Genomic DNA, 26123 nt, shown 5'->3' with positions numbered 1-26123 from the left:
AGGTCAGAGGATATGTGCATTTGGCAGATATTGCCGGCTGTCTTCCAAAGAGATCATACCAGTTAAACTCTCCCACCAGCAGTATATAGGACAGAGCCTGCTTTCTCACACCCTTGTCTCAGTAGATCCCAAACTTTGTAGCTCTTTGCCAGTCTGGTAAATGAAAAATTTGGTACTCTGAAAATTTTTTTAAAGCTATTCGTCATTTTTCAAATTGTGTGTGTCTTTTTAATGTCAACCAAATTATGAATCTTCAAAACCAAGCATAGGGTCTTTGCAGAAAGTAGAACTCAAATTTAGCTTGTTTTCTTGCCATCCTCTTAGAGCGTGTGTTTGCAGTATAATGCTTGAGCCATGGACTTTAACGTTGCTGCCGTTATCTCCTTTCTCCAGAAACTTATCTCCTCGAATTTCTCTTTAAAGAAAAACAACAACAGCAACTTCAGAAACAAACACAACAAATAAAAACTGATGAAAGTGGACCTGAAAATCATCTGTTATGGACATGGCACAAAGATGTGTCACAACACAGATAATTAGAACACCCAATCTAAATCTAGGATATGGGACCACGGACTATGTTTAGAAACCTGAGACACTCCAGAGTTACCAGATATCTTTGGCTGGAGCTTAAACAAAGCAGGTCAAATGCTATTAGACTCTCTTCATACCCAAGCAACCAAATATCAATAGTCACATAACCCAAAGGTTATGGCCTTTTCTTGGTCATCATCCTCTCTTCTACAGTAATAATGTTGACTGACCCATTAAAACTTCCAGTTCTTTTACAACAAATTCATTCCACATGTGATTACCAAAAGGCTTCTCCGGTGGAATCCTTTCCTGTTCCATTTCTTCATGTTGTTATTTCTTTCACCACCTACCAATCTCTGGTCTGCCATTATCAAAACCCTTTCTTCAGGCTCATTTTAAGTGCCATTTCCTCTACAAAGTACTTGCTTCTCGGGCTATACTTCCTCTTCATGCCACTTAAAGGCTAAAATTCTTCAAAGTTCTATCCATTCTCTCTTGACATTTAATACTCTCCCATACCATCCCATAACTTCAGCAGTCATCTTGGTTGGCTGAGTTCTAAACCAAATTTGTCCCTCTTAACTCCTTTCCACATCACACCTGCCTTTTGATTGCTTCTTGAAGTCACCCACGTGGCTAACCTGTAACTAAAAATATCAAGTCCAAAATGGAACACATTCTATTCCACCTACAAACCTGATCTTCCTCCTTCGATGAATATTGGTATTACTGTTATTACCGTTATGCATGCTGCCGGGGTTAGCAACCTCAGGGTTTCTCTGTATTAACTATTCACCCTCCTCATTCAAACATTTAGATACTTACCTCAAAAATAAATACCTCAAATACCTCAAAAACAAGTAAATAAACATTAAAAATATATATAAGTAAATGAATGATCTGATGGTGGCCTAAGGAAATCTATGATCTAAGAGGCAGACAAAGGAGGAGCAACTGGGCAAGAGATCCCAGAGGGAGGAGGAAAACCAGGAGAATGGAGGCTATAGAAGTCAAGGAAGTAAGTGTTGACTTCCAGTTTCCACATGGCTCTTTTTACTCTTGAAAACCACCTCCAAAGAGCCAAGGAGAAACAAACTGTAAACAAACATACTTCCAAACAGAAACTCTATCTTTGATAAACTAGGAGACAACTGTTAAGAAAAATTCACAGGTCGCCTGGGTGGCTCAGTTGATTGAGTCTGATTTTAGCTCAGGTCATGATCCCAGGGTCATGAGATCAAACCCCACATCGGGCAACATGCTGAGCGTGGAACCTGCTTAAGAGTCTCTCTCTCTCCCTCTCTCTCTCTCTCTGCTCCTCCTCTGCTCGCTCGAATGCTCTCTTTGCTCTCAAATAAAATTTTTTAAAAATCACAATATGAAGATTTTTAAATGGATGGAGGGACACCTCTTCTGCTGTAGAAGGTGGAAAGGAAAAAAATATGAGTGGGATACAGATAAGTTTGCTGGTTTGGTAGCAGAAGGAGGGAGTCTATGACTAATGGCTTCCATGTTCTCTATGAAGTCAGAGGAAAAATCACCTGTTAAGAGCTCAGGTTTGCTGGTGGGTTGAGTAACTTGAGAAGTTAGAGAAGACATGAACTATGTGTGTGTTGTGAGCTCAGAGGCAATATACTGTGACGTTTTTGAAGCTTATGTGGGCCTCTGTGAGTAAAGGAGTCACTGAGAGTTGTATTGTGGGCTAGGGGGTAGAGGGACAGGTTTCTGTTAGCATTTTTATGCGAGTATTGCTAGTAAATTGCCTAAAGAGATCTCAGAGGACCTTAAATTCCCATGGCTCATGGTTTGGGTTTGTTGGGGGTTTTTTCCCTTTTTTTCTCATTCTAAATCAACATCCATTTTTGTACCAAATTTTGTGTCTGTAATTTTGTATTCTCTTCTTAAAGGTGGTCCCACAAGTTGTCTAAGCTTCCATGGATCCATCCTTTACTGTGGGGGAACAAATGATCAGGTAGCACTGAAGTCAGCTGGCACTGATGACCAGCAATTGATGATCTGGTGGTCCTGCCAGGTTGAGTGATGTCCTCCAGTAGCATATAGAAATTGGAGAGTTGGATTCTTCCAGGCTTGACTTTTGCCAGATCGGTGTGATAATGGGACAGGGGAATTGGCAAGGGGAGCTGGAGAAGGAAGTTGTGGTTGGGATGTTGGAAGGTAACCTATCAGAGGAGCGGCAAGTTCATGTGTTGACAAGGTGTCCAGGTGTGGTCCTTGTCATGGGAAAGGGAGACTAAAGAGGAGTGGAGAAGATCAGAGCTGAGGAAGTCAAGAAACTGAGTCTGCGTGGACATACAGCACACTTTGAAACACTGGTGCTTTGGGCAACCCATAGGCACCCACGATTATCACCCTCCTACAGTATCATGACGCTATCTGAGTTAGATACATCCTGTCTGATCACACTCTCTCAAACACTTTATGAGGCAAACGTCTCATATGTTCAGTAAACACTCGATCTTTCTTTCATGCCAGATTGAAATTAAACCTCTATGGTAGACAGGGGCCCTGGCATATGAAAGGGGCCTCTTTTTTGAGAATTCCCAGAGCTGGACTGCCAGTGCCCATCTCAGAGCTATGTGAACAGTAGTGCCCTTAGACCCCGGCAAGAAGGGCTTCTTCTCAGTCACGCACTTTAAAAAGCCCTACATTTCACAAAAACGCACATAAAAGCAGTAAATTTATGGGGCGCCTGGGTGGCTCAGTCAGTTAAGCGTAAGCACCAACTTCGGCTCAGGTCATAATCTCGCGATTCATGAGTTGAAGCCCCTCATCAGGCTCTGTGCTTGTCAGCACAGAGCCTGGAACCTGCTTCGGATTCTGTGTCTCCCTCTCTCTCTGCTCCTTCTCCACTTGTGCTCTGTCTCTCTCTGTCTCTCAAAAATAAATAAACATTAAAAAAATAATAATAAAATTTTTAAAAAGCAGTAAATTTATTTCCGAATGTATGGACATCTCTGTTACTTGGGCTCTGGTGCTTAGTTCAGACTTAACTTGACACCGTCAAGATAAGCTCTCATGCTGAACACTATAAAAGCCCCCAGGGAAACAAGTCGTGGCTGCTTCAGAGTTCGGGAAGGATTTGAACAGAGGAAGCAACTGGGGACAATAAAGGCCAATTGGGCACGTTGTTTCTCAGCATGAGTATCAGAGATGCTTGCATTAAAATGGGTATTGGGGCGCCTGGGTGGCTCAGTTGGTTAAGCATCCAACTTCGGCTTTGGCTTAGGTCATGATCTCACAGTTTGTGAGTTCAAGCCCGGGTCTGGGTCTGCACTGACAGCATGGAGCTTGCTTTGAGCTCTGTGTCTCCATCTCTGTCTGCCCCTCCCCCACTCTCTCTCTTTCTGTCTCTCTTCCTCTGTCTCTCTTTCCAAAATGAATAAACATTTAAAAAATGGGTATCATTTTCAGTAGTGCTGAGTGTATTTTTTCTTATCTCTTCATATTCCAATGTGTGTATGTTTGCAACACTTGTATCTGGAAGCTAAATAGTAAACAATTCATTTTACCTTTAAATTGATAGATGTGTGGGTGTAGAGGAAACAAGAATGAAGTATAATATCCATTGTTTACACTGGCAACAAAATGGACACTGAATAGTGTTTTGTTTTCTTTTGTTTTAGTTTGTTTTGAGAGAGAGAGAGAGGGAATGAGCAGGGAAGAGGTGGAGTGAGAGGGGGACAGAGGATCTAAAGTGGGCCCTGTGCTGAGAGCAGAGAGCCCAATGCAGGGCTCCAACTTATGAATTGTGAGATCATAATCTGAGCCAAAGTTGGATACTTACTCCACTGAACAAGGTGCCCCAGAATCTTGAATAGTTTTATTTTTATAAAAATTCATAGAATTAAATTTTCTTTAAAAAAAAATTTTTTTTTAACGTTGATTTATTTTTGAGAAAGAGACAGAGTGAGAATGGGAAGGGACAGAGAGGGAGACAAAGAATCCGAAGCATAGAATTAAATTTTCAAAAGCTTAAAGATTTAGCTTTACTTAAATAAACTTTATTTAAAATGTTGATATTCATAGCTGTACTGTATTTTGCCCTTTAATTTTGGTATATAATTTAAATATTCTAGAAGAAAATTACGTAAGACATTTAAAGTAATTTTTATTTTTGCATTTCTTTAATTTACATTTTTATGAAAGCATATTTAAATTGCAATGATTTTAAATACAATTACATTTTATATTTTTTAAATTCTTTAGGTAACTAATAATAACTTCCACCAGAACATAAAATATTGGATGATTACAACAACATAATTAGTGATTTTATTGAGATGAAAGCCATGTGGAGCAGAGCCACCCCTCACTTTCACCCCATTGGACTGTGAAATGAATAAGAAATAAGTTTTTATTGTATTAATCCAGTAAAGATTAGCATTGTTTGTTACAGCAGTTAATCTACTCCTCCTATCAGAACAAGTTGTACATCATGTTCTATGATCTTCTCAGCTGATTGTTTTTGGTTAAGAGATATCATATATCCATATGTAGAAAAAATAGATTATACACAAACTAAAACTTGGATAAACACCTGTGAAAGTATTATAGCCACAACTACTGAGACTCTGTACTAGGATGTTAGATTAACCTTGTTGAGACTGAAGTTAGTGAAAAATGACAGATCTGTGGAGTGGAGAAAAATATACTGAAAGCAGAGTCAAAATGTCACTTTACCAGTAAGGAAATTGGAGGTAACGAAAGTAGGTCAGGAAGACATCTGCCTTAGGTCAGGAGTAATGATGGGGGGAATGTATGTAAAAAATGACAGAATTTGGGGCACCTTGATGAGCTCAACCATTTAAGCATCCAACCCTTGATCTCAGCTCAGGTCTCGATCTCAGGGTTGTGAGCTCAAGCCCCACACTGGGCTCCACACTGGGCAAAAAGCCTTCTAAAAAAAAAAAAAAAAAAAGGAAAAACTGGCAGAACATTAGCATTTTTATATGGCCCAACACAATAATGTTGTATCAGGACATAGACTTCAACAATAAAGACCATTTGTTGTGTCCTATAACAATAAGTCACAAGGGAGGATAGTTCCAGACTTGGTTAATTCCGTGACTCACTAATTTATCATCAGCACCCCAGGTCCTTTCCACCTTTCCCTCAGCATGTGAGCTTAGTCTTTGGACCACCTCAGCTCCACTCGTGACTCAAGATAATTGCAGTGGGTTCAGATAACATATTCAGCCATGACAACATCCAATAGAAGAAGACAAAAAATTTATTCCTGTGTCTCACTTTTTGGTCAATGTGGAAGCCTCTACCAGAAGTTACCAATGAGTATCCTTCCATATCCCATGGGCCATGATTGAGTCACATGCCTTTTCCATGACTAATTACTTCCAAAGGAATTGTGATCACCATGATTGCCTTGGACCAGCAGTCCAAGGACCTTTGCCCAAGAATACAACAATTAAATATGAATCTCTGAGGTAAGACCTAGGCATTGGCATTTTATGTTTTAAAATACACCTAGGGTTGGGCGCCTAGCCTGGGTGACTCAGTAGGTTGAGTGTCCAACTTTGGCTCAGGTCATGATCTCACCATCTGTGGGTTCGAGCCCCGCCTTGGGCTCTGTGCTGACAGCTCAGAGCCTGGAGCCTGCTTCAGATTCTGTGTCTCCCTCTTTTTCTGCCCCTCCCCCACTTGCTCTCTGTCTCTCTGTCTCTCTGTCTTTCAAAAATAAACATTAAAAAAATAATTTAAAAAAAAACTTAAATACACCTAGGGTTGAGAACACTACAATGAGTTAATCAGTCAACACCAGTCACAGACACAGTGGCAGCCCACAGTGTCTACTGAAAGTATTAATTTTTACTCATTAGTGTATAGTTGACGTGTAACATTATTTTCAAGTGTGCAACAGTGACTCAACATTTATGTACATTAAGAAGTGGTCACGGTGATAAGGATAGCTACCATCTGCCACCATACAAAGTTGTTACATATTATTGACTATATTCCCTATGCTGTACGTTAAATCCTCATTGTTTATTTGTTTTATAACTGGAAGTTTTTACCTTTTTATCTCTTTCACCTATTTCACTCATCTTCCCCCCCACCTGCCCACCTCCTTCTGGTAATCACTAGATAGTTCTCTGTACCTGAGTCTGTTTCTTTTTTTTCTTTTTTTTTTTAATTTTTTTATGTCTATTTTTGAGAGAGAGCACAAGCAAGGGAGGGACAGAGAGAGGGGGAGGGACAGAAAGAGAGGGAGAGAGTCCGAAGCAGGGTCCAGGCTCTGAGCTGTCAGCACAGAGCCTGACACGGGGCTCGAACCCACAAACTGTGAGATCATGACCTGAGCTGAAATTGGACGTTTAACTGATTGAGCCACCCAGGTGCCCCATCTGAGTCTGTTTCTGTTTTGTTAGTTTATTTATTTTGTTTTTTAGTTTGCACATACAAGCAAAATCATACGGTATTTATCTTTCTCTGACTTATTTTACTTAGCATAATATCCTCCAGGTCTGTCAGTGTTGTCACAGATGGCAACATTTCATTCTTTTTATAGCTGAGTAATAGTCCACTATGTATGTATACACCACCTCTTTATTCATTCATCTATCTGTGGACACTTGGGTTGCTTCCGTGTCTTGGCTATTGTAAATAATCTTGCAATGAACATAGGGGTGCATATACCATTTTGAATGAGTGTTTCTGTTTTCACATAAATACGCAGAAGTAGAATTGCTGGATTATATAGCAGGTCGTTTTGTTTTGTTTTTTGGTAGTTCTATTTTTAAGTTTTTCAGGAACTCCATACTCTGCTGCACTAATTTGCATTCCCACCAGCAGGAAATCATTAATTTCTAATTTCCAAGTAAAATATTCTGGGTTTTTTTTTTTTAAATGAAATGTATGTTCTATCAATCCTTCCCAGGGGCAACCTCTTTTGTATTCATTAGATATGATTTTAGACCTTTTTCTGTGCTTTTACAAACTTAAATATGCACCCACAGAAAATATATGGTATCATGTTATATGTGTGTAATCTTTAAATATAAATCTTATCACCTGCACACATTCATCATTCTCCTATTCACCAATGTAGCCAATAACTCATGTCTGTATGTATATATGTGTGTGTATAATTTTTAATATAATTACTTTGGGAGTAGTTATCCCAAAAGCAAGTATACTAATACTCCATTGTATGATTATATCAAAGATTAATTTTCCCCAATTGGACACTTAGATTGTTTCCAACTTTTTGCTAGTACAAAAAAAATGCCTCTTTGCATATATACACTAATGTTGCTATAGATACTAAGAAGCAGAATTTTCTGAGTAGAAATGGCTTCACCATTTCTTCCACTCATATCAGCAGTATATAAAAATACCTATTTCCTAGACTTTTATCAACATTTGCTAAGCTCTGTCCTTTTTGACAATCTATTGAAAAATGATACTGTTATTGTTTTAATTTGTAGTTCCCTGATAACTACTAAGATACATTGGCCATTTTTATTTCTTTTTTTAACATTTATTCATTTTTGAGAGACAGAGACAGACAGAGCACGAGCAGGGCAGGGCAGAGAGAGAGAGAGATGAGACACAGAATCTGAAGCAGACTCCAGGCTCTGAGCTGTCAGCACAGACTGTGAGATCTCACAGACTGTGAGAACCCACAAACTGTGAGATCATGACCTGAGCCAAAGGCAGATGCTTAACCAACTGAGCCACCCAAGTGCCCCTGGCCATTTTTATTTCTTCTGTGAATTTCCTGCTTATATCTTTTTTTTTTTAATTTTTTTTTTTTTACATTTATTTATTTTTTAGAGACAGAAAGAGACAGAGCACAAGTGGGGGAGGGGCAGAGAGAGAAGGAGACACAGAATCCGAAGCAGGCTCCAGGCTCTGAACTGTCAGCATAGAGCCTGACACCGGGCTCGAACTCACAAACTGTGAGATCATGACCTGAGCCAAAATTGGACGCTTAACCGATTGAGCCACCCAGGGTGCCCCTTGCTTATATCTTTTTTAAAATATATTTCTTTTATTTATTTTTTTTTTTTAAGTAATCTCTATGCCAAATGTGGGCTTGAACTCATGACGTCAACATCAAGAGTCATATGCTTTACTGACTGAACCAGCCAGGTGCCCCCCTCCTGTTTATATCTTTTGAAAGTACTCTGTCAGGTATTCTATCTTGTTCTTATTGAGAAGTAAAAGTTCTTTATATAATATGGCTACCACTTTTGTATCTGATATACATCTGTCACTGCAGCAGATGCCGTGGCATGCCAACCAGATTCCCCGCTTCAGAAATGAAACACCTATACCCCAGATGCTGAGAGTGTTGGCAGCTAACAGCTCTCAGCTGAGTCTCTCTCTCTAGAACTTACCCTCATCAGAAAGAGCCACCTTGCCCAGGCTATGTCCCCTCCCTGGAAGCTGTCCACATCCAGTAACTGGGCAGTGTGGGTCTATAAAGGCCACCCTTCTTTCCTCAATCCAAGATAACTCAGTTCTAGAGCCCCCTGTGGGTTTAGGATCGTCTAAGCCTTTGTTGTGACTGCACCACTGTTCCACTCCACCCTCTGCCCAACCCTGTTTCCATTACACCCCATGGTTATTGTTCCCAAGAATACTCCCAGCAAGCTCCCTGTGTGCTAATGTCCATCTCAAAGCCTATTTCCCAGTATACCTGGCCTGCATTACACATGTTTACCAATATCACTTGAGTTTTAACGTTATTTCTGGTGTGTTATTTTTTTATTATCTATTTATTTTAAATGTTTATTTTTGAGAGAGAGCATAAGCCAGGGAGAGGCAGAGAGAGAGGGACACAGAGGATCGGAAGCGGCGCTCTGTGCTGACAGCAGAGAGCCCAGTGTGGGGCTCAAACTCATAAACCATGAGATCATGACCTGAGCTGAAGTAGATGCCTAACAGACTGAGCCACCCAGGCACCCCATCTGGTGTGTGTTTTAGGTGTATCCCTCCTTTCCCGTATGCATTTTGCTTTTCATGTCTTAAAAAGGCCTTCCCTGGGGCGCCTGGGTGGCTCAGTCGGTTAAGCGTCCGACTTCGGCTCAGGTCACGATCTCGCGGTCCGCGAGTTCGAGCCCCGCGTCGGGCTCTGGGCTGATGGCTCAGAGCCTGGAGCCTGCTTCCGATTCTGTGTTCCCCTCTCTCTCTGCCCCTCCCCCGTTCATGCTGTGTCTCTCTCTGTCTCAAAAATAAATAAACGTTAAAAAATAAATAAATAAATAAATAAATAAAAAGGCCTTCCCTATTCTAAGGGCTTAAAGATATTCTCCTACATTTTCTTCTAATATTTTTGCTTTTTTTGTGTGAAATAGAGAATCTAACCTTATGTTTTCATTTAGATAGTTATTTGTCTTACATTATTGAATAGTCCATGTTTTTCTCATTGATGTGAAATGCCACCTCTACATTTGTCACATCCTTACATGACTCTTCCCCCTTACCATAGCTAAATACTATGTGTGAGCATCTGACCCCTGCCAAACCTGAGGTTCTTTTAATACGAAGTATAGAAAATTGCTGCAGTGTCTCTTTAATGATGGACTCCACGAGGTGTGAGGCTTGACAGTTTTCAACAGTCAAGCTTCTTGCCACTTAACTCTGAAGTGAAGTCCACATCCAAAGGAAAGCAAATATTGTAGAGAAGGAGGCATGGTGATGCTTGATGCTTGAGTTCTGGTTATTTCTGAGATTCATCCCTGCCCTTTCCCACTATTCATATCCAACCCTTCCTTGAATTTATGAGCAAACTATTCTGCTTTTTGGCTTAAGCTTGCTCAAAATGGACGTCTAGCTTGTAACCAAAATAGGCCAAATACACACGGCGTGTCTGCCAAGGCTCAGAGGCATAGCAACACGGAGTACAGAGCTGAGTTGGACAAGGGCTAGGTGTCAGCCAAAATCTGTGACAGCTAGTCATCACTTAGGTCATCTGTGCCCTGGAACTGTTTGCTTCTTGACTTTTATGTTTCTTTGGTTTCCTTTTCCTCTAGTTTCCCAGACAGGTTTCATCTTTATGAAATTTAGGCCAGTCTCAGTTGAGTCAAAGGGAAAAATTTTCCACACCTGGGCTAGGCTAAGTAAGGGTTTCCAAGCATAACAGAAGCCAGGATCATGAAGGCAGTGGGCCTGGAGCAGCTAGAGAAGCACCTCAGGGCAGAGAAGTCCGGGATGACTGTAATCCCTGAGTCTTCCTCCACAGGATCTTGTCTCCCGTATCCTGAGGGGCACTCTGCCAGGCAGGAAGGCATATCCATAGCATGAGTAAAGTGGAAGGAAAATGGCCTCTGTGGTCATGGGAGAAACTGAGAAGTGGAGGTTGAATGATGCTAACCCATCCGCTCCCAGTGTTGTTTGTGCTGGGCCAGGGCCTTTCCCTTGCTTGGTTGGTAACTTGGGACAAGTCTTTCTAAAAAGATGACAGGAGGCCAGGGCTGGCACTTGTTCCTTGTCCAGGTTGAACAGACTAGACAAAACTTCTGGTGTTGAGCAGGAGCCTATATGGAGGCACGATGAAGTCTGAGCACATGGCAGTTACAGAGAAGTAGGGCTGAGAGAGGTTGTGTCTCACAGGAGCACCTGAAGGCCACGAGAAATGGTTGAGTCTGGATCCGAACAAGGGGAACAACTATTGTTTTATATTATGAAAATACCAACAACATGTAAATCAATATACACACCTAATTTTTTCCCTCATTTTTAGCATTCTTTGCTGTTCAGTTCTCATATATTTGGTGTTAGGCACAAATGCATCCAACTATCTGAAATAGGATAGAAAACTTCAGATTGAAAATATTTTCCCTGACCAAATAAGACTTCACAGGTTTCTTTAAGTGAGAGGCAGTGTAGTATTGTGGTTAGGAGCAACTGCCCTGAGCCCTCTGCCACTTTGAGCTGGCTGAGAGCTGTGCCACATGCCAAGGATGGCAGGAAATAATGCACATTTCAAGTAGAGTCATTCTTCAGGAAGGAAAGGATAGTATGGAGGTTATAATTAGGGGAGTTGCACTGGAGCAATTTCCATGTTTTCCAGAGACCAGGGTTAGATAACAATGCAGGGAATGCCCCCCCTTGCCCCCCAAGTCCAAAAGTTAAGAGAAAGAATTTCTCCACCAGACACCATGACCTTAAGGTCAGCCCTCAGCCCCCAAAGTTCCTAAGGCCATTAGGCTTGAGGGGAGCAAAGTCCTTTCCTTTTGGGTGCCAGATTCTCATGCAAATTGCTTTCATCTGTCTCCCCAGCTCACCCAGGTTCCTCCTAGCATTAGACCCTGAGGATCTTATATTCAAGCTGCCTGTCTTGCCCTGAGTTCTACGTTCTGCTCCCTTGCTGTTAGAGTACCAATACCCAACCTCTGTACTCCAGATTGAGGCTAAAAGCCCCCTTGCCCCCCGCAATTGGCCCCATGGTCTCTGAGTATCTTAGAAAATGTACAAAGAGGTTTTTCAGATTTCAGATATTTGACACAAATCAAGAGTAGTATAACCTTCATCAAGCCAATCATACTAGCAAGTAACCTGGCAAACGTGAAAAGTTTATAAAATGTAATAGCCCAAAGGATTCCAAACACACATAATGTAAAGATTCCGTGTATTTTTAGGAACAATCTTTTGAATGTGTTAGCATTGTCTCTCTGAAAAAGATGTCCCTCTGAAAAAGAAGACTCCAATTTAATAAAAATGGCTATACTTGAATGAGTGATAGTGGAGGAACCCAGCCTTGGGAGCGGGTTTACTCACGAACCGTGTACCACCAATACCAGTGTTGCCTAGATGTGGTAATTGGAACCAACTCTTTGTAGCTCATACCTGGTTTTGTTTCTTCTACCTACAGCCAGCCCCCTCTGAAGTGCATAAGTGTCCCACCCCAAGCCCACCCCTCTTGCTTCAATGTGCCAATGCTTATTAGTGCTTAAACTAGCACACAGGTGGGAGTCCTTGCTCTCATACCCATTGTCTGCTTGTTCTCCTTACTGTGCAGAGAGCAGCTCTGCACGCTTGCCTTCCACAGCCCACACTCCTGCTTTTTGGTTTATGCTTGTTCCTGCAGCCCAGAAGAGACATCCAGGATCATCCATGCCCTGCAATGCTCTTCACCAGCCTTGCCTCCTACCCTTGCGTGACCTTTGGCTGTTTTGTTTTGTTTTTTTCCTCTCTTTTTTCCCCTCCAGTCTTCACCAGGCTTTTCATCAGACCCAACAGCCTATGAGCACAGACTGTAGGTCCCAATAGCAAGCATATATTGGTTGCTTCCCTAGTACTATCCCCCCACCCACCCCTTTGCCCCTTCATGTTCCCAGATTTTTCCTTGGAATTTTTTGCTTCCCCCACCATGGGAAGCAATACAGCATAGCAATTAAGAGAGCAGATCCTGGAGTCAGACTATGGGTGGGGGGGGTCCATTCCACCAATTATCAGCTGTATGAACTTTGGCCAACTACTTAACTTCTCTGTGCTTCATCAGTAAAATGGAGATAAAAATAGAGAGTTCGTGTGAGGGCAGCTAATCCTAATTAATGTAAGTGCTGTATGTTAGCTACTATTCTTCCCCATTGGGTGGGGATGGCGGGATGGCCCCCAGCTCAGGTGTGGATAATGACTGACTTAAGCCAATTAACATAGCCCATCTGTAGTATCCATTCAGGCCAATGAGGCACAAGGAGATTTGCTGGGGCTTCAGGAAAGAAAAGCTTCCTCTTTTTTTCAGGACCATTTCTCTTTCCCTGATTTGCACAAACCAACTGTAAGAAGACATTTGTGAGACAACGAGGGAAACTTGAACTCCAAGAATTAACTTATATTCAAAAATTATTAATGTTCTCAGGAGTGAAAACGGCATTGTGGTTTTGTAAAAAACAAAGGTTCTTATTTGGATATGCACATTATTTATGGGCGAATGTACAATGTCTGGAATGTGCTTGAGAATATTCCATGTCACCTCCAGAAAAAAATGTCATGGAGGAAATAGACAAAAAAAGATTGGCAAAAGTTACTGTTGAAGCTGGATGATGGGTAGGTACATGGGGATTCATACTACTTGTTACATTTTTATCTACTTGAAAATCTAAGGAATAAAAAGGTTTTTTGAAAAGTCTCCTTGCTATGGAAGGAAAGGGTATTTTTGTCATCCAGAGGCCCTTTGGATGCTTTAAAACTAGAACCAATAACATGATTTCCTGTGTCAATTAGCTGACAGATGGGGCACATCTGCACCTGCCTCTTCTTGGTGAACTTCAGCACTTGAGAGAAGCAGCAGGTGGCCCGGAAACACAGCATAAGAGAGCAAGGGAGGCGAGGAGAGACATCAGCTGCGATTTTTGGTCAAGGGTTTATGAGGGCTTGGTTTTTCTAAATCTATGTATCAAACTAAAAGAAATCCTATATTACCTCTGACCTTAATCTGTAGGGGATATCAGCATCTGTGTGATTTAAATCCCTTCTGTTACATGTTCTGTGATAAAATCGGAGAGCTGGAAGAAACTGGAGAAAATACCCAACTGAACCATCTTATTTTGCACTCAGATGTGATATTAGAAGATTATGGTTGGTTGGGTGAGATACTACTCACTAAACTAGAAGACTGGCTTCCCCACTTTGTTGCATTTCTCCCTTGCTACCCTGACAAAATAAATAAGGCAATAAGATGAATGCACAGACTTTATTTTCTCTACAAATTTAGGTAAAGGCAACTTTGTAGAAGGAAACTATCTACATGTTCAAAAATGAGAAAGCCCAAACTTACTCAGTATTATATGTTAATTATATCTTAATAAACCTAGCAAAAAAAAATTTTTTTTTAACTTCTTAAAAAGAACCAGAAAAAGAAAATGGGAGGGCCCAGCTTCATGCAGTGGCTCCAGAATGATCAGAGAAAGAAACTAAAGTTGGCCAAGGATTAGCCATGATTTTCCTGAGTTGGTCCAGACTCCGGAGTTGTGACTAGTATCTCAAAGAGAGATCAGTCCAGAGTTTGGGTCTATAGTCCCTGGAAATACAGTGTATAACGCTGACGCTCCTGTCACCTCAGCTGAGCATGCTTGCTGGCATTTCTGGTATTGGTGAGGAAACTGACCTAATTTTCCAGGCTCTTCTGCCATCCTTGTGCCCAGCCTGGCATCTGTGCAGCCCTCCTGCCTGGAGAGGGCAGCTGACTCTGCAAGCCTTGGGGAAGAATTCTCTATAGGTGTGAACATCTTGTGCCATGGAACAGCCTCACAAGAGAGTTGGGTGTGCAAAGTTTTCCAGAAGAGACAGGAGAATCGGAGCAGGACAGGATCCTCAACAGCAGCCAACCAGGAGGACAACCCTTCAGAACTGGCCTTTTCCTTGGTCCTGTTTCAGTATGATGTGGACTAGGCCTGATAAAGCTGTGGCTCTTCCATCAGCACTACTCCCACTGGATTCCTAGAAGCTCACAGCTGACATTCCACAAGCGCTCAGCTGTTTCGTTATCTCGGGCCCTTGGAGACACCCAGGTCCTCTTGCAGTCACTGGAGGGCAGAGAAACAGCATGAACGTCCAGGAGTGGAAATGGACAGTCTGGAAAAGTTTTTGGCCTCTTTATCAGAATATATTTCTTTTTTGCTTTAAAAATGTTTTTTTTTTTTTAATTTTATTTTAGAGAGGGACAGAGAGAACAAGCAGGGTGGAGAGGCAGAGAAAGAGAGAGAGAGAGAGAGAGAGAGAGAGAGAGAATCCTAGGCAGATTCCATGCTGAGTGCAGAGCCTGAGTAGGGCTTGATCCCATGACACTGGGATTATGACCTGAGCCAAAATCAAGAGCTGGATGCTCAACCGACTGAGCCACCCAGGCGCCCCCAGAATATATTTCTAAATGTATAAAATATTTGGATGAAAAAGAACTAATTGTATTGAAATTCAGTTTTGAAATATTTTAAAAACAGGGGCGCCTGTGTGGCTCAGTCGGTTAAGCGTACGACTTCAGCTCAGGTCATGATCTCGCGGTTGGTGGGTTCAAGCCCCACGTCGAGCTCTGTGCTGACAGCTCAGAGCCTGGAGCCTGCTTTGGTTTCTGTGTCTCCCTCTCTCTCTGCCCCTCCCCTACTCACACTCTGTCTCTCTCTGTCTCTTGAAAATAAATAAATGTTAAAAATAATTAAAAAATAAATAAAATGAAATGAAATAAAATATTTTAAAAACAGCTTCGTGGTAAAGTGATCCACAGGCTCCTTTGTTAATGTGCTCTGTAACAAGAGCTAGTGCTGGGGCCGACATCCACCTGCTTGTAAAGTGGCAGTGAGCAGAAGTGACATCGTGAGACACCTGCAACAACTGCCAGGGGATGTGAAAATACTTAGTTTTATTGGTGACAAAGTCACAGGTATCCCTGCTACTCTAGAAGGTGATGGCCGACATTGGTTATCAAAGTGAAATGTCAAATTTCAGATGGAGATTAGTGAAAATGAAGATGTAATTACCTTCCTGTCCAACTTCACAGACCCCTTGAATTCTATCCATGGACCCACTTGTGCCCCATGAACCCCAGACTAAGTACCCTGTTCTCTTTTGGAGGGAACAGGGGACTGGAAGCTAGACAGATTGGGAGGTGGGGGCAGAACACAGTGTTCATGGTGTTTTTCTTTAAATAGTATTTTGTTTTGGGGGTGCCTGGGTGGCTCAGACAGTTGACCATTCAACTCTTGATTTTGGCTCAGGTTATGTTCCAAGACTTTGGGTTCAAGCCCTGTGTCAGGCTCTGCACTGTCAAGCACTGTCAGCTTGGGATTCTCTCTCTCCCTGTTTCTCTACCCCTTCCCTTGCTTATGCTCTCTAAATAAATAAGTAAATAAATAAATAAACAAACAAACAAACTTAAAAAAAAGAAAAGATTCTCTTTCTCTCTCTCCCTGACCCTCTCCCCCACTCGTGTGCACACACTCTCTCTCTCAAACAAAAAAAAAAAAAAAAGAGTACCAAACACTTTCAAGAGCTTAAGCAACATTAGCTATTATTTATCCATTCTTCTACTGTTGGGCACTGAGGTCATTGCCAATGCTTCATTTAATAAATGGTGTACCAATCAGCAACTTTCAGCAAACAGGAAAGAATAGCAGACTGGGATGGTTCAAGCCATGGAATGGGAAGGAGACTGAATCTTGCCCTTCCTTTTATTCCCAACATCTGAATTCCCATTGAGTTTGTGGCAAGACTCAACAGTGAAATGTCTATTTCTGTTATTCCAACAGATAGTACCACTCTTGGCAGCATTGGGGGACAATGGGGAGAGGTAACCTTGCCCCAGCGCTTTGTGCTAAGTTGTATTAAAGAATTTATTAAAGAAGTCAGCCAAAAACTTCAAGGAGGAGAAAAAGGATCCAGAGGAAGCCCTCTGGATGTTCTTTCCAAAGCATAACCAACAGGGACAGTCTGACGGCCCTCAGCCACAAAACTTACTGAAAATGTGGCACACAGTTATAAAACAGAACCATAAAAGCAGCTCTTTTCAAGTTTCTAATGTAAGCTCCCTTGGAAAAGTAACAGCATTTGGTGTGCAGGCCCAACCTAAACCTGGATTCCATTATCACGCACAAACTTGGCCACTAGCGCAGGGTGCAGAGCCCAGGGAGCCCTGTGCCTTACCACATACAAACTGGTGGAGAAAACCCGTGCCGCCTCCACACACCTGAAGTACTTGCCACTCAATGGCTCCAGGCCCTCAGCCAGGGCACAGTGCAGGCTGGTCTGTGCCCCCTCCCGTGCCGACTTGACGAAGGGGGAGAAGATCCGCCAGAGCAGACACAGCAGAAAGGAGTGCCGGATCAGCTCAGAGCTGACCACGCCTGGGTGCACAGCGTAGGTTGTGACCCCTGTGCCTGGGGCAAAGAAAGCACAGTTAGCCCAGGGACACATCGGAGCCCAACAGTTCATCTCCTGTGAAAAAAATGCACAAATGAGAAGGGACTCAGAGAACAAAACCCCGGGTTCAGAAGGTACCTCTCCCAGCCAAGTAGAATCTATCTCTTCCAGAAACATCTATAGCCTTCCCAGCCTTCTATGTTCCACAAGGAGTTCTTGATTGAAGATCCTTCCATTTGAATGCCACTTTTACTCTGTGGCTTAAGTATTAATAGTAGAAACAACCACATGTAGTAGTAGGAGTAGTAGTATCAATTATGGATAGTAGTATCTTTGAAATTTCTATAGAAGGAGCTTAGGGGAAGCGACTTGTTGGGAGGTAGGAGGCTGGAAACTTGTTTTGAGCTGTAATTGTTGAGCAAGCACATTTTATGGGGAGGGTACTTTGAGGGGTATTGATAGAGATAATGGAGGTTAACATGGTCCCAAGACACCACTGGTACCTCTACTATCTTTAGTACTTATTATGTGCAAAGGCTATGCTGCTTGCTTTACATGTATTATTTCATGTAATTCTCCATGAGTCTTGTAAGGTGCCCATTTACAGTTGACATAACTGAACTCTTGTCACAAAGAAGTTGAGTAAATTGCCCACGGTCATACCTAATAGGCTGCAGGGCCAAGGTCTGAACTCTGAGGAAGAATAAAGAGCATAGACTCTAGAGCTAGACTATCTGCATTTGAATCCTGGCTCAGCTAGGAAACTTTCTTGGTCAAGTTTCTTAATATATCTGTAGTGAGATATATCTATCTCTTCATTTGTGGAGTGGGGGAAAATAATAGCACCTACCTCATAGGTATGTTGTATTAAATGAGTTTAGACATGTATAATATATGGCACACACAAAACTCTCAATTATTATTGTCATTATTATTGTTTCTTCTAATAATTACCCTATTCTTCTACCCTCTGTATTCTGATAGTAAATACCATTGTTCCCAAACTCTGGTGTATTCCCTGTGGCAAATGGTCCCCCAGGTTTGCAGATGTCAAAGCCAGCAGCTCAGCAAAAACTTCAGGGGAGCACAGAATCATAGGATTAAGTGAAGCCTCACCTCATTTTACAGCTGAGGGAATGAAGTCAGGGGAAATTAAAGGGACATGCACATATACACAGGTGGATCATATGTGGTACACCAAGAGCTCAGACCCAGGGGGCCAAAATCCAATCTGGTCTCTCTGACTTTAGGTAGAGGCAGCCCTGTAGCTTAGCTCACCATGTGAACCTCAAGGCAAATAGCACACACAGAAGGAAGCACCCTGGATTTAAACCAGAGTACCCATATTCCAGTCCTGACTCCTCCACTTGCCATGTAACCTTGGGCTAGCCACTTCTTGAAACCTCAGCTTGGATCCATAAAATAGTAATAAGAGTACCTGCCCTGCCTATTACAAGAGGTTGCTGTGAAAAGTCAAATAAGATGGTAAATAGGAGAAAAGATGTGACATAAATGAAAGGTAACTTTATAGATTCCTAACCCCTGTTCAATTTTAAGTTTCCCAGGAACAAGAATTATTTTTAGTCTGTTTATGACCTTGTTCACCTTAGTGTGTAAAGCTACCATTGAAATGCGCATGTTTGATATCTTGACTTCGCAAGTTTCTGTGAACCTCTAATCTAAACAGAACCTCTAATCTAAATGGAAGTCCGTTTGCCATCTTAACCCTGGCCCTTTCTCCAGACTTACCTTGGAGCCTCCTGGCCAGCTCACGAGTAAAAAGCACATTAGCCAGCTTGCTGTGGCAATAAGCGAAACCTCGGCTATAGCGCTTCTCACCCTGGAGGTCATGGAAGCGAATCTTGCCAGCGTGGTGGACTACCGATGACAGGTTCACCACCCGTGAAGGAGTGGATTCCTTCAGCCGCTCCAGGAGCAAGTGGGTAAGAAGAAAGTGGCCTGTGAGGAGAGCCAGCAGGGGAGATTGAAGAGTGGGGTGACAGCTCAGGCTTAGGGGTGGGAGCTGATGATAGGACTTCAGCATTAACTCCCTATCTTCTGGGCATGAACAAATTTAGATGCTGTGATAACTCAGTGCAAATGATCAGTCAGAGTGAGTGGATTCCTCAAGGCAAGGGCCAGAGCTAGACTATAGGCAAGGCAATATAGACTTGATCTGTATTTATTTGTCCCTCTGCCCTGTCCCAGTCAGGAGAAATGCCTCCTGATGGCTTCCAACCACCCTCTGGCCATGATCACACAACTGAGGGCCCAAATACATTTATGTACAGAAGGAAGGATGGAATAGTAAGGTTAAAGTATTTGCCTAGGACCAGAGAACATGTTCCATGAACTCCTCACTAGAGCCATGAACCCTGAACCCCAGCCTTATTCATACCTCAGACCCTCAAGATCTGCCTCCTCTGTAGCCTACCCCTTGACTTGCTTGGTCCTTAGTTATAAATGTGACCCCCTCCAGCCAAACACAGATTCCTGCACCCTGCATGCCTGGCCCTGCATGGGAAGGCTTGCACTACCACGGCCCCATCCAAGAATGACATTCTTCTTCCTGGTGTCTCCAAGTTTTGGGGCTTCTTAATGGTATAAGTAGGAGGATCTCACTTTTTGTACTGGTCAGGAGAAGGATAGTAAACAAAACCCCCAACTCTATGAAGCTGACTAGAGATTCTCAGTAGTGGTATAGGGTCATCTCCCTACAGAAAACAAGATGGGGTTTTCTTGCTTTCCAGTCACTCAAAAATACTTACCTAGGTGGTTGACTCCCAGGTGGGTTTCAAAGCCATCAGCTGTCTTAGAATATGGACACATCATCACCCCTGCATTGTTGATCAGAATATGGAGCTGCTTTTCCTCTATAAAGTATAACCAAGGAGACCCTGAAGTTAGCAAGGAGCCCACTAGCTGCCTGTTGTAATCCTGAGTATTTGCTTCTTTCCCTTCAACCTATCTCAGTGATATTCAATAACCACGGTCATTGGATTTCTAAATTTAGTTATTGATATCTGCCTGGACGTTCATTCATTCATTCATTTAGCAAATGTGTACTAAGTACTAACTCTGGGCTAGGCTCACTCAGCTATGCGCTGGACACCCAGTCATAAAACAAGACAGACATAGTCCCTGTCTTGCATGGATTTCATAGTCCTTGGTAAAAGGTAGTCATTTTCCAAGAGACTGGAACATTCCAAAATGTTGGCAGCAGCACAACTTCATTTAGTGCCTGTGGCACAGAAGGTTGATTCTCAGGATGAGAAAAGAGAGTGGCATCAGGGCCACACCTTGATGCCAAGGTGCAAGCCCAGACAGAGAGCCCAGCATTCCCATTGCTGAGGAAAAAGATGATAAGGATCCTGCCCAGCTTGTCCACCACCAATTCCTTGCCCTGCTGGTTCATGTGGCAGAACCTGTCCAGTGAGATCGATGGTGGTTCTGATGTAAAGGTCACAGATGATACAGGGTGGAGCAATCAGTCCCACACCCAGTTTCCTGCTTTTCTGTCTACTCACAGGGGCCTTACCTGCTAGAAAGCCCTCAGCAAAGGCTCGGATGGATTTGGTATCAGATAGGTCCAGTTTCCGCACCAGCACCTGGGAGTTCTTTGTATCAGCTCGGATTTCACTGGCTGCAGACTCTCCCTTCAGTACATCTCTGCAGGCAATATATACTCTGGCTCCTGGGGCCAAAACAAAGACAGGGCAACATGTTCAAACCCTAGGCTGAAAAAGAGGATGTGAGCTTGAGACCGGTGGACAGAACATTCTCCTAGCCATCCCTAAACAGTGAGTGGCTATATTGCCATCTCAGGGTTCTCACAAGTGAACTACTCAGACCCTTTGCTGTCAGCTTAACCCTAGGCTGGGAACCCTGGCTTTTACACTCTGGTATTTAATGTGGCTTGGTATCTACCTTTAGAATAGCTGATTTGAGCAATATTTACATGGACATCATTATTTCCCTTATACAATAGGGAAGGAGAAGGGAAGAAGGTTTGTTTAAGGGTACAGAGTAAGTTGGTGCCAGAGCTGGACTTGAATCCCAGGTTCCTTGAATTTCTGACCAGAACCTCCAAGCCCAGGAGGAAAGACAAGGAAATGTGGACAGAATCCCCAGTGATAAAGGCAGGAGGCACTGTCCTATGAACACAGAAGGGGAAGGACTTGCCTCTACGAGCGAGTTCTCTGGCCGTCTCCTTGCCAATGCCTGTGTTGGCGCCAGTGATCACCACTACCTTCCCAGGAAGTTGCACATTTGATCTACAAACCCCACCAGCAAAGAACTTCCTAGAGGCAAGGGAAACAAAAGGAAAACAAAAGCATTCATGCATTATCCTTCCCAATTCCAGACTGAGATCAACATAAAATCCATCCATCCTCAAAGAGAAATTTCTTTAAGTTGTCATCAGGAGACCCAAAAAAGTGAATCTTTAGGGGACACTCTTTTCCCACTAGGTATCCTGCTCATTGGCTCAGGTTGTAAGATCATGTGCCCAGAAACTACAAATGATCATTTGGACGAAGTGAATAAGTGCTCTTGAGCCAGGGCCAACGGAGACCTTCCTTGTTAGATAACACAGATACCTAGCTTTTATCTCTAGAGGTTCCCAGAGGTCAGCTTCCTCCTCTAACCTGCATTCAAAACATATACATGATGAGCATTAGTAGAATCAATGGTCCTGAGCCCTAGGTCTTCAATAAGCATCAACAGTGAGTAATTGATTAACAGCACTTCAAGAGTTCCCATATACATATATGGCTCTTGGGCTGCTTTCCAGTTTTAGAGAGCTGACATCTTCAGAGGCTTTCTGCCATCCTACTAGAAATTCCATTCTAGCCATCAGCACACAGACAGAAACCTCTTTTGTTCAGACATCTGTACAGAGAGCATCCTTTCACATAAAGTTGACTTGACAAGTTCTGAAAAAGAGGGTGGGAACAGGGGAGAACTAACATTTCCTAAGCATCATCTGACTGGCACTAGGCACTAGGCTAGGCACTTTCCATAGAGAACTTATTTTATTTTTATTTTTATTTTTTTAACGTTTATTTATTTTTGAGACAGAGAGAGACAGAGCATGAACGGGGGAGGGTCACACAGAGAGGGAGACACAGAATCTGAAACAGGCTCCAAGCTGTCAGCACAGAGCCCGACGCAGGGCTCGAACCCACCGACCGCGAGATCGTGACCTGAGCCGAAGTCGGACGCTTAACCGACCAAGCCACCCAGGCGCCCGTAGAGAACTTATTTTAATCCTCTCATTCTGTTAGTATTCCCCTTTTACAGAGGAGAAGACGGGGGTCAAAGAATTTCAAGTCATTTGCTAATGGTGGCAAAATTAGAACTTAAACCTGGTTTCTATGCCAGGACCTAGAGCAACACTCTGTTTCTGATGTGTTCATTTATCTTCTTTATTGTCGGCATTTTTTTAAATGTTTATTTATCTTTGAGAGAGAGACAGACAGAGCACAAGTGGGGGAGGGGCAGAGAGAGAGAGAGAGAGAGAGAGACAGAATCTGAAGCAGGCTCCAGGCTCTGAGCTGTCAACACAGAGCCCGACAAGGGGCTTGAACCGTGGATCATGAGCTGAGCCGAAGTCGGATGCTTAACCAGCTGAGCCACCCAGGTGCCCCTACTGTCAGCAATTTTTAAAATTTTCACTCAGAAAGCATATTTCTTTGACACCTCCAGAAATCCCACAGCAGAAAAGCCATCCCAAATCATTAGTTGAGGGTAGTCTCAAAGGTAAGAGAGTTTGTTTCCTTTGCAAAATTTCTGGTACTTAACAATGAATCTTTCAGCAATGACCTCCCATGGTAACCCAGCAGGGCAACCTTGAGTAGGAGCAGTGAAGAAAGGACATAGAGACCTTCAGAGAAACCCAAGGGAATAAAGTGATAGAGCAAGCACTCCTACCTTGATTGTCTGTCATAGAGTCAGCTATCCACTAGCATCAGAATTTAAACCAGCCCCTTCTCTCCCAGCCCCAGGTGCTTCCTTCTCAGTTTCATAACTACCTCCTTCCTGCTTTCTCTGCCCTGACTTTCTTTCCCTCAGTCTCCATCCCTTTCTCTTCTTTCAGCAGCTGAGAACTCATCTACTTACAAGCTCTGTGGCTCCCAATCCAGGACTTTGCAAAATATTCCATGAGTTACTGAATTAAAACAAACCTGATGGATGGAGCTATCACATACAGGAAAGAAAGGAAGGAGGTGAGCAGTCCCAAGACAACCAGCATCTTTTCAACTTCTTTAGTTGCTGCCGCTTTAGCAAAAGCACCTTAGACTCCAGGTCTGGCTCAAGCTCCTGGTCTAACTCCAACTCCTGGCTGCTTCACGCTGCCTCTCCTCTAGTTCCTCTCACTCCTGGGCACTCAGCAGCAGCAAGGCTCTATCTGAGCTTAGCCCAGAATCCTATTTAAATCCGAGCTGTCAGAGCACAGCCTGCTGGGAGATGTAGTTCTCGGGGAAGAAGATGGAGGAAAGAGCAGTACTTCAAACTTACTGGCAAAGGGAATGGGGGAAAACTAGAGCAACTACCGGCTAACTCCCCACCCTCGGTTATTTCTCTTATTTAGGGAATGTGTTCTCCCAACCACGCCCACCTCTACTCCTGCAAGACAGAATATTTTTAACTTTAGCAACAGACCCCATGACGCTTGGAATACAAGTGTGATTAAAATAGAAAAGAAGGGGGGCGCCTGGGTGACTGAGTCAGATGAGCGTCCAACTCTTGATTTCAACTCAGGTCATGATCCCAGGGTCATGGGGTCATGCTCCACACTGGGCTCTGAGCTGACAGTGCAGAGCCTGCTTGGGATTCTCTTTCTCCCCTTCTCTGCCCCTTCCCCGCTCACTCTCTCTCTTTCAAAATAAATAAATAAACATTTTTTAAAAATAGAAAGAGAAGGTAGAACCCCCCAGAAGAATAGTGAAAGAAGTCAGGAGAGTGGTCTCCTTTGGTGGGAAAGGGATAGAGACTGGGAGGGGGCATGCTGGGAACCTCTGTGGGGATAAGTGTTCTGTTTTTTGAGATGGGTACTGGTTACAGAAGTGTGCTCATTTTGTGAAAATTCATTGAGTCAAATGCTTGATTTGTGCACTTTTCTGTGTTTTATGTTATGTATCAATAAAGTTAACACATACGTGTACATACCAAGGAAAGAGTTTCAGTGCATGGGCTCTAGAGTGGACTTCCTGGTTCAGATCCCAGCTGATCTACTTACAAGCTCCATGGCCCTGGGTAAGTTATTCAGTTTCCTCACTGTGCAATGGGCATGGTAAAAAAAAAAAAAAAAAAAAAAAAAAAAAAAAAAAAAAAAAAAAAATATATATATATATATATATATATATATATATATATATACTTGTTTTAAGTATTAATTAAAGAGATAGAAATTTTGAGACAGAAACTTGCATATAGGAAACACTGTAAAAGAGTTGGCTGTTTTGATTAACTGTATTGATTCCTGGCTCCTTTGCTATCCCACTTGCTTTACTCATGGGGTGAAGGGCAAAAAGGGAGAGGTTGTGAATGGGAGTAACATTTCAGTTGGATGCTATTAAAGATGAGGGAAAACACAAGACAAAAAGCTAGCAGATATTCTCAGAGCTCTCTGGAAGTGTGTGAGAGGGTGGGAGGAGGGTTCACAGCCCTTGCTCACTCAATATCCCTCTCCTGGATGATACAACAGGCAAGGAGTCAGAACGATACCCAAGAGTCATATCCTGGTTCTGCTCCTTCCTTTGAAGCCAGAGGAGGCTCCAGGAGGATGCACGTGATGAAGAAGAATCCTGTGGCAGGCAGGTGTTCACTCCCTCATTCATTTATTTAACATATACTTACTAAGCACCTCTTGGTGTCAGGTATTGTGCCCAGTATCCTGAAGACACAGTTCCTGCTCCTTGGGAATCTCATGGGCCTGATGAACAGAACAGATCATTCCAAGGAGGGATCTCTCTTGACTCCCATGTTGCCCCTCTCCTTTCCTTCCACGTCTCCTGCTCTGGCTCCAGTTCACTGCATCCATGTCAGCTGCAGAGCCCTCAAAGTCCAAGAAGCCCCTGAGGAGATCTTCCCACTGGCACTCTCCAGGGCCCCTCTCATAGAAGTTGATGCCCACTGAGCCAGCATGGTCCAACTGATTGGGCAGTCTTTTTCTGACACACCCAGGGACACTGGGTCTGCAACACCTCACAGATTTTATGTGAAAACAAGATCTGTTGGTGTTTTATGCTTACAGTCCTTCCTTCCTTATGAAATCAGGGCCAGGATCAGCCAGAGAAACAGACCCAATGCCATACTACACAAGGGAAAGTACATCTAATGATCTCAAATCTGGATACCTTTGAACTAATGTTTTCTGGTTCCCCAGTGCTACTGAATCAAACCCAAGATCTTCTGCATTTGGGGAGATGATATTCAATTTATCCAGAATTATGGAAATACACAGTTTGCTAAACACACACACATTAAATATTATAATCCTAAGACCACCTTTCAGTGATTGATTAGTCCCACCAAATGTTAAACTGTGTTACAAAGCAATAATAATTTAAATAGTGTGGTGCAAGTGGGAGAATAGTCAGACAACTCAACGGAACAAAATGGAAAGCCAAAAAACAGATCGAAATACATGTGGAAATTTAGATATGATAAAAGCACTATTTCAAATCAGTGTGTGGGGCAGGAGCGAGATAGATTATGTAATAAAGTATTACACTACCTAGGTATCC

The 26123-nt window shown here is 42.8% G+C and overlaps 2 protein-coding genes across 3 annotated transcripts in view; one reads left to right on the top strand and one right to left on the bottom strand.

Moving 5' to 3' along the window:
• Positions 1 to 19229, top strand: part of ZFYVE26 (zinc finger FYVE-type containing 26) — an 88099-nt gene extending 68870 nt beyond the window's left edge. Inside the window, exon 43 of one of the 2 annotated variants that reach the window (XR_008417239.1) lies at positions 19117 to 19229. The gene's annotated coding sequence lies outside the window, so the exon portion shown is untranslated. Of the gene's footprint in view, positions 1 to 12391; positions 13652 to 19116 lie in introns of those variants that run through there. The other variant, XR_008417240.1, reaches the window with a different exon arrangement.
• On the bottom strand, positions 14202 to 23665 carry RDH12 (retinol dehydrogenase 12). Its single transcript, XM_053889529.1, has 7 exons — positions 23559 to 23665; positions 21556 to 21674; positions 20912 to 21067; positions 20142 to 20246; positions 19123 to 19332; positions 17201 to 17390; positions 14202 to 15047 (listed from the first exon to the last, which is right to left on the bottom strand). The coding sequence occupies exons 1-7, from the start codon at positions 23624 to 23626 to the stop codon at positions 14945 to 14947; spliced, it is 951 nt and encodes a 316-aa protein (XP_053745504.1). The 5' UTR covers positions 23627 to 23665; the 3' UTR covers positions 14202 to 14944.
• Between the last annotated feature and the right edge of the window lie 2458 nt (positions 23666 to 26123).

The sequence above is a fragment of the Panthera pardus genome, unplaced genomic scaffold (genome assembly GCF_024362965.1).
Source record: "Panthera pardus isolate Hobbes unplaced genomic scaffold, ASM2436296v1 HiC_scaffold_24, whole genome shotgun sequence".
NCBI lineage: Eukaryota > Metazoa > Chordata > Mammalia > Carnivora > Felidae > Panthera > Panthera pardus.
Note: the sequence above shows the minus strand (reverse complement) of the source record. Positions and strands in the feature narration are given on the sequence as shown.

Bases quoted from the DNA above. Each gene is read 5' to 3' on its own strand.
- RDH12 (XM_053889529.1), bottom strand. From the start codon at position 23,626: ATGCTGGTTGTCTTGGGACTGCTCACCTCCTTCCTTTCTTTCCTGTAT. The intron at 21,068-21,555 runs GCAAGTCCTTCC...TTTTGGCCCCAG, and splicing joins CAGAGAACTCGCTCGTAGAG to GAGCCAGAGTATATATTGCC. The intron at 20,247-20,911 runs GTAAGGCCCCTG...TATACTTTATAG, and splicing joins TGCTGAGGGCTTTCTAGCAG to AGGAAAAGCAGCTCCATATT.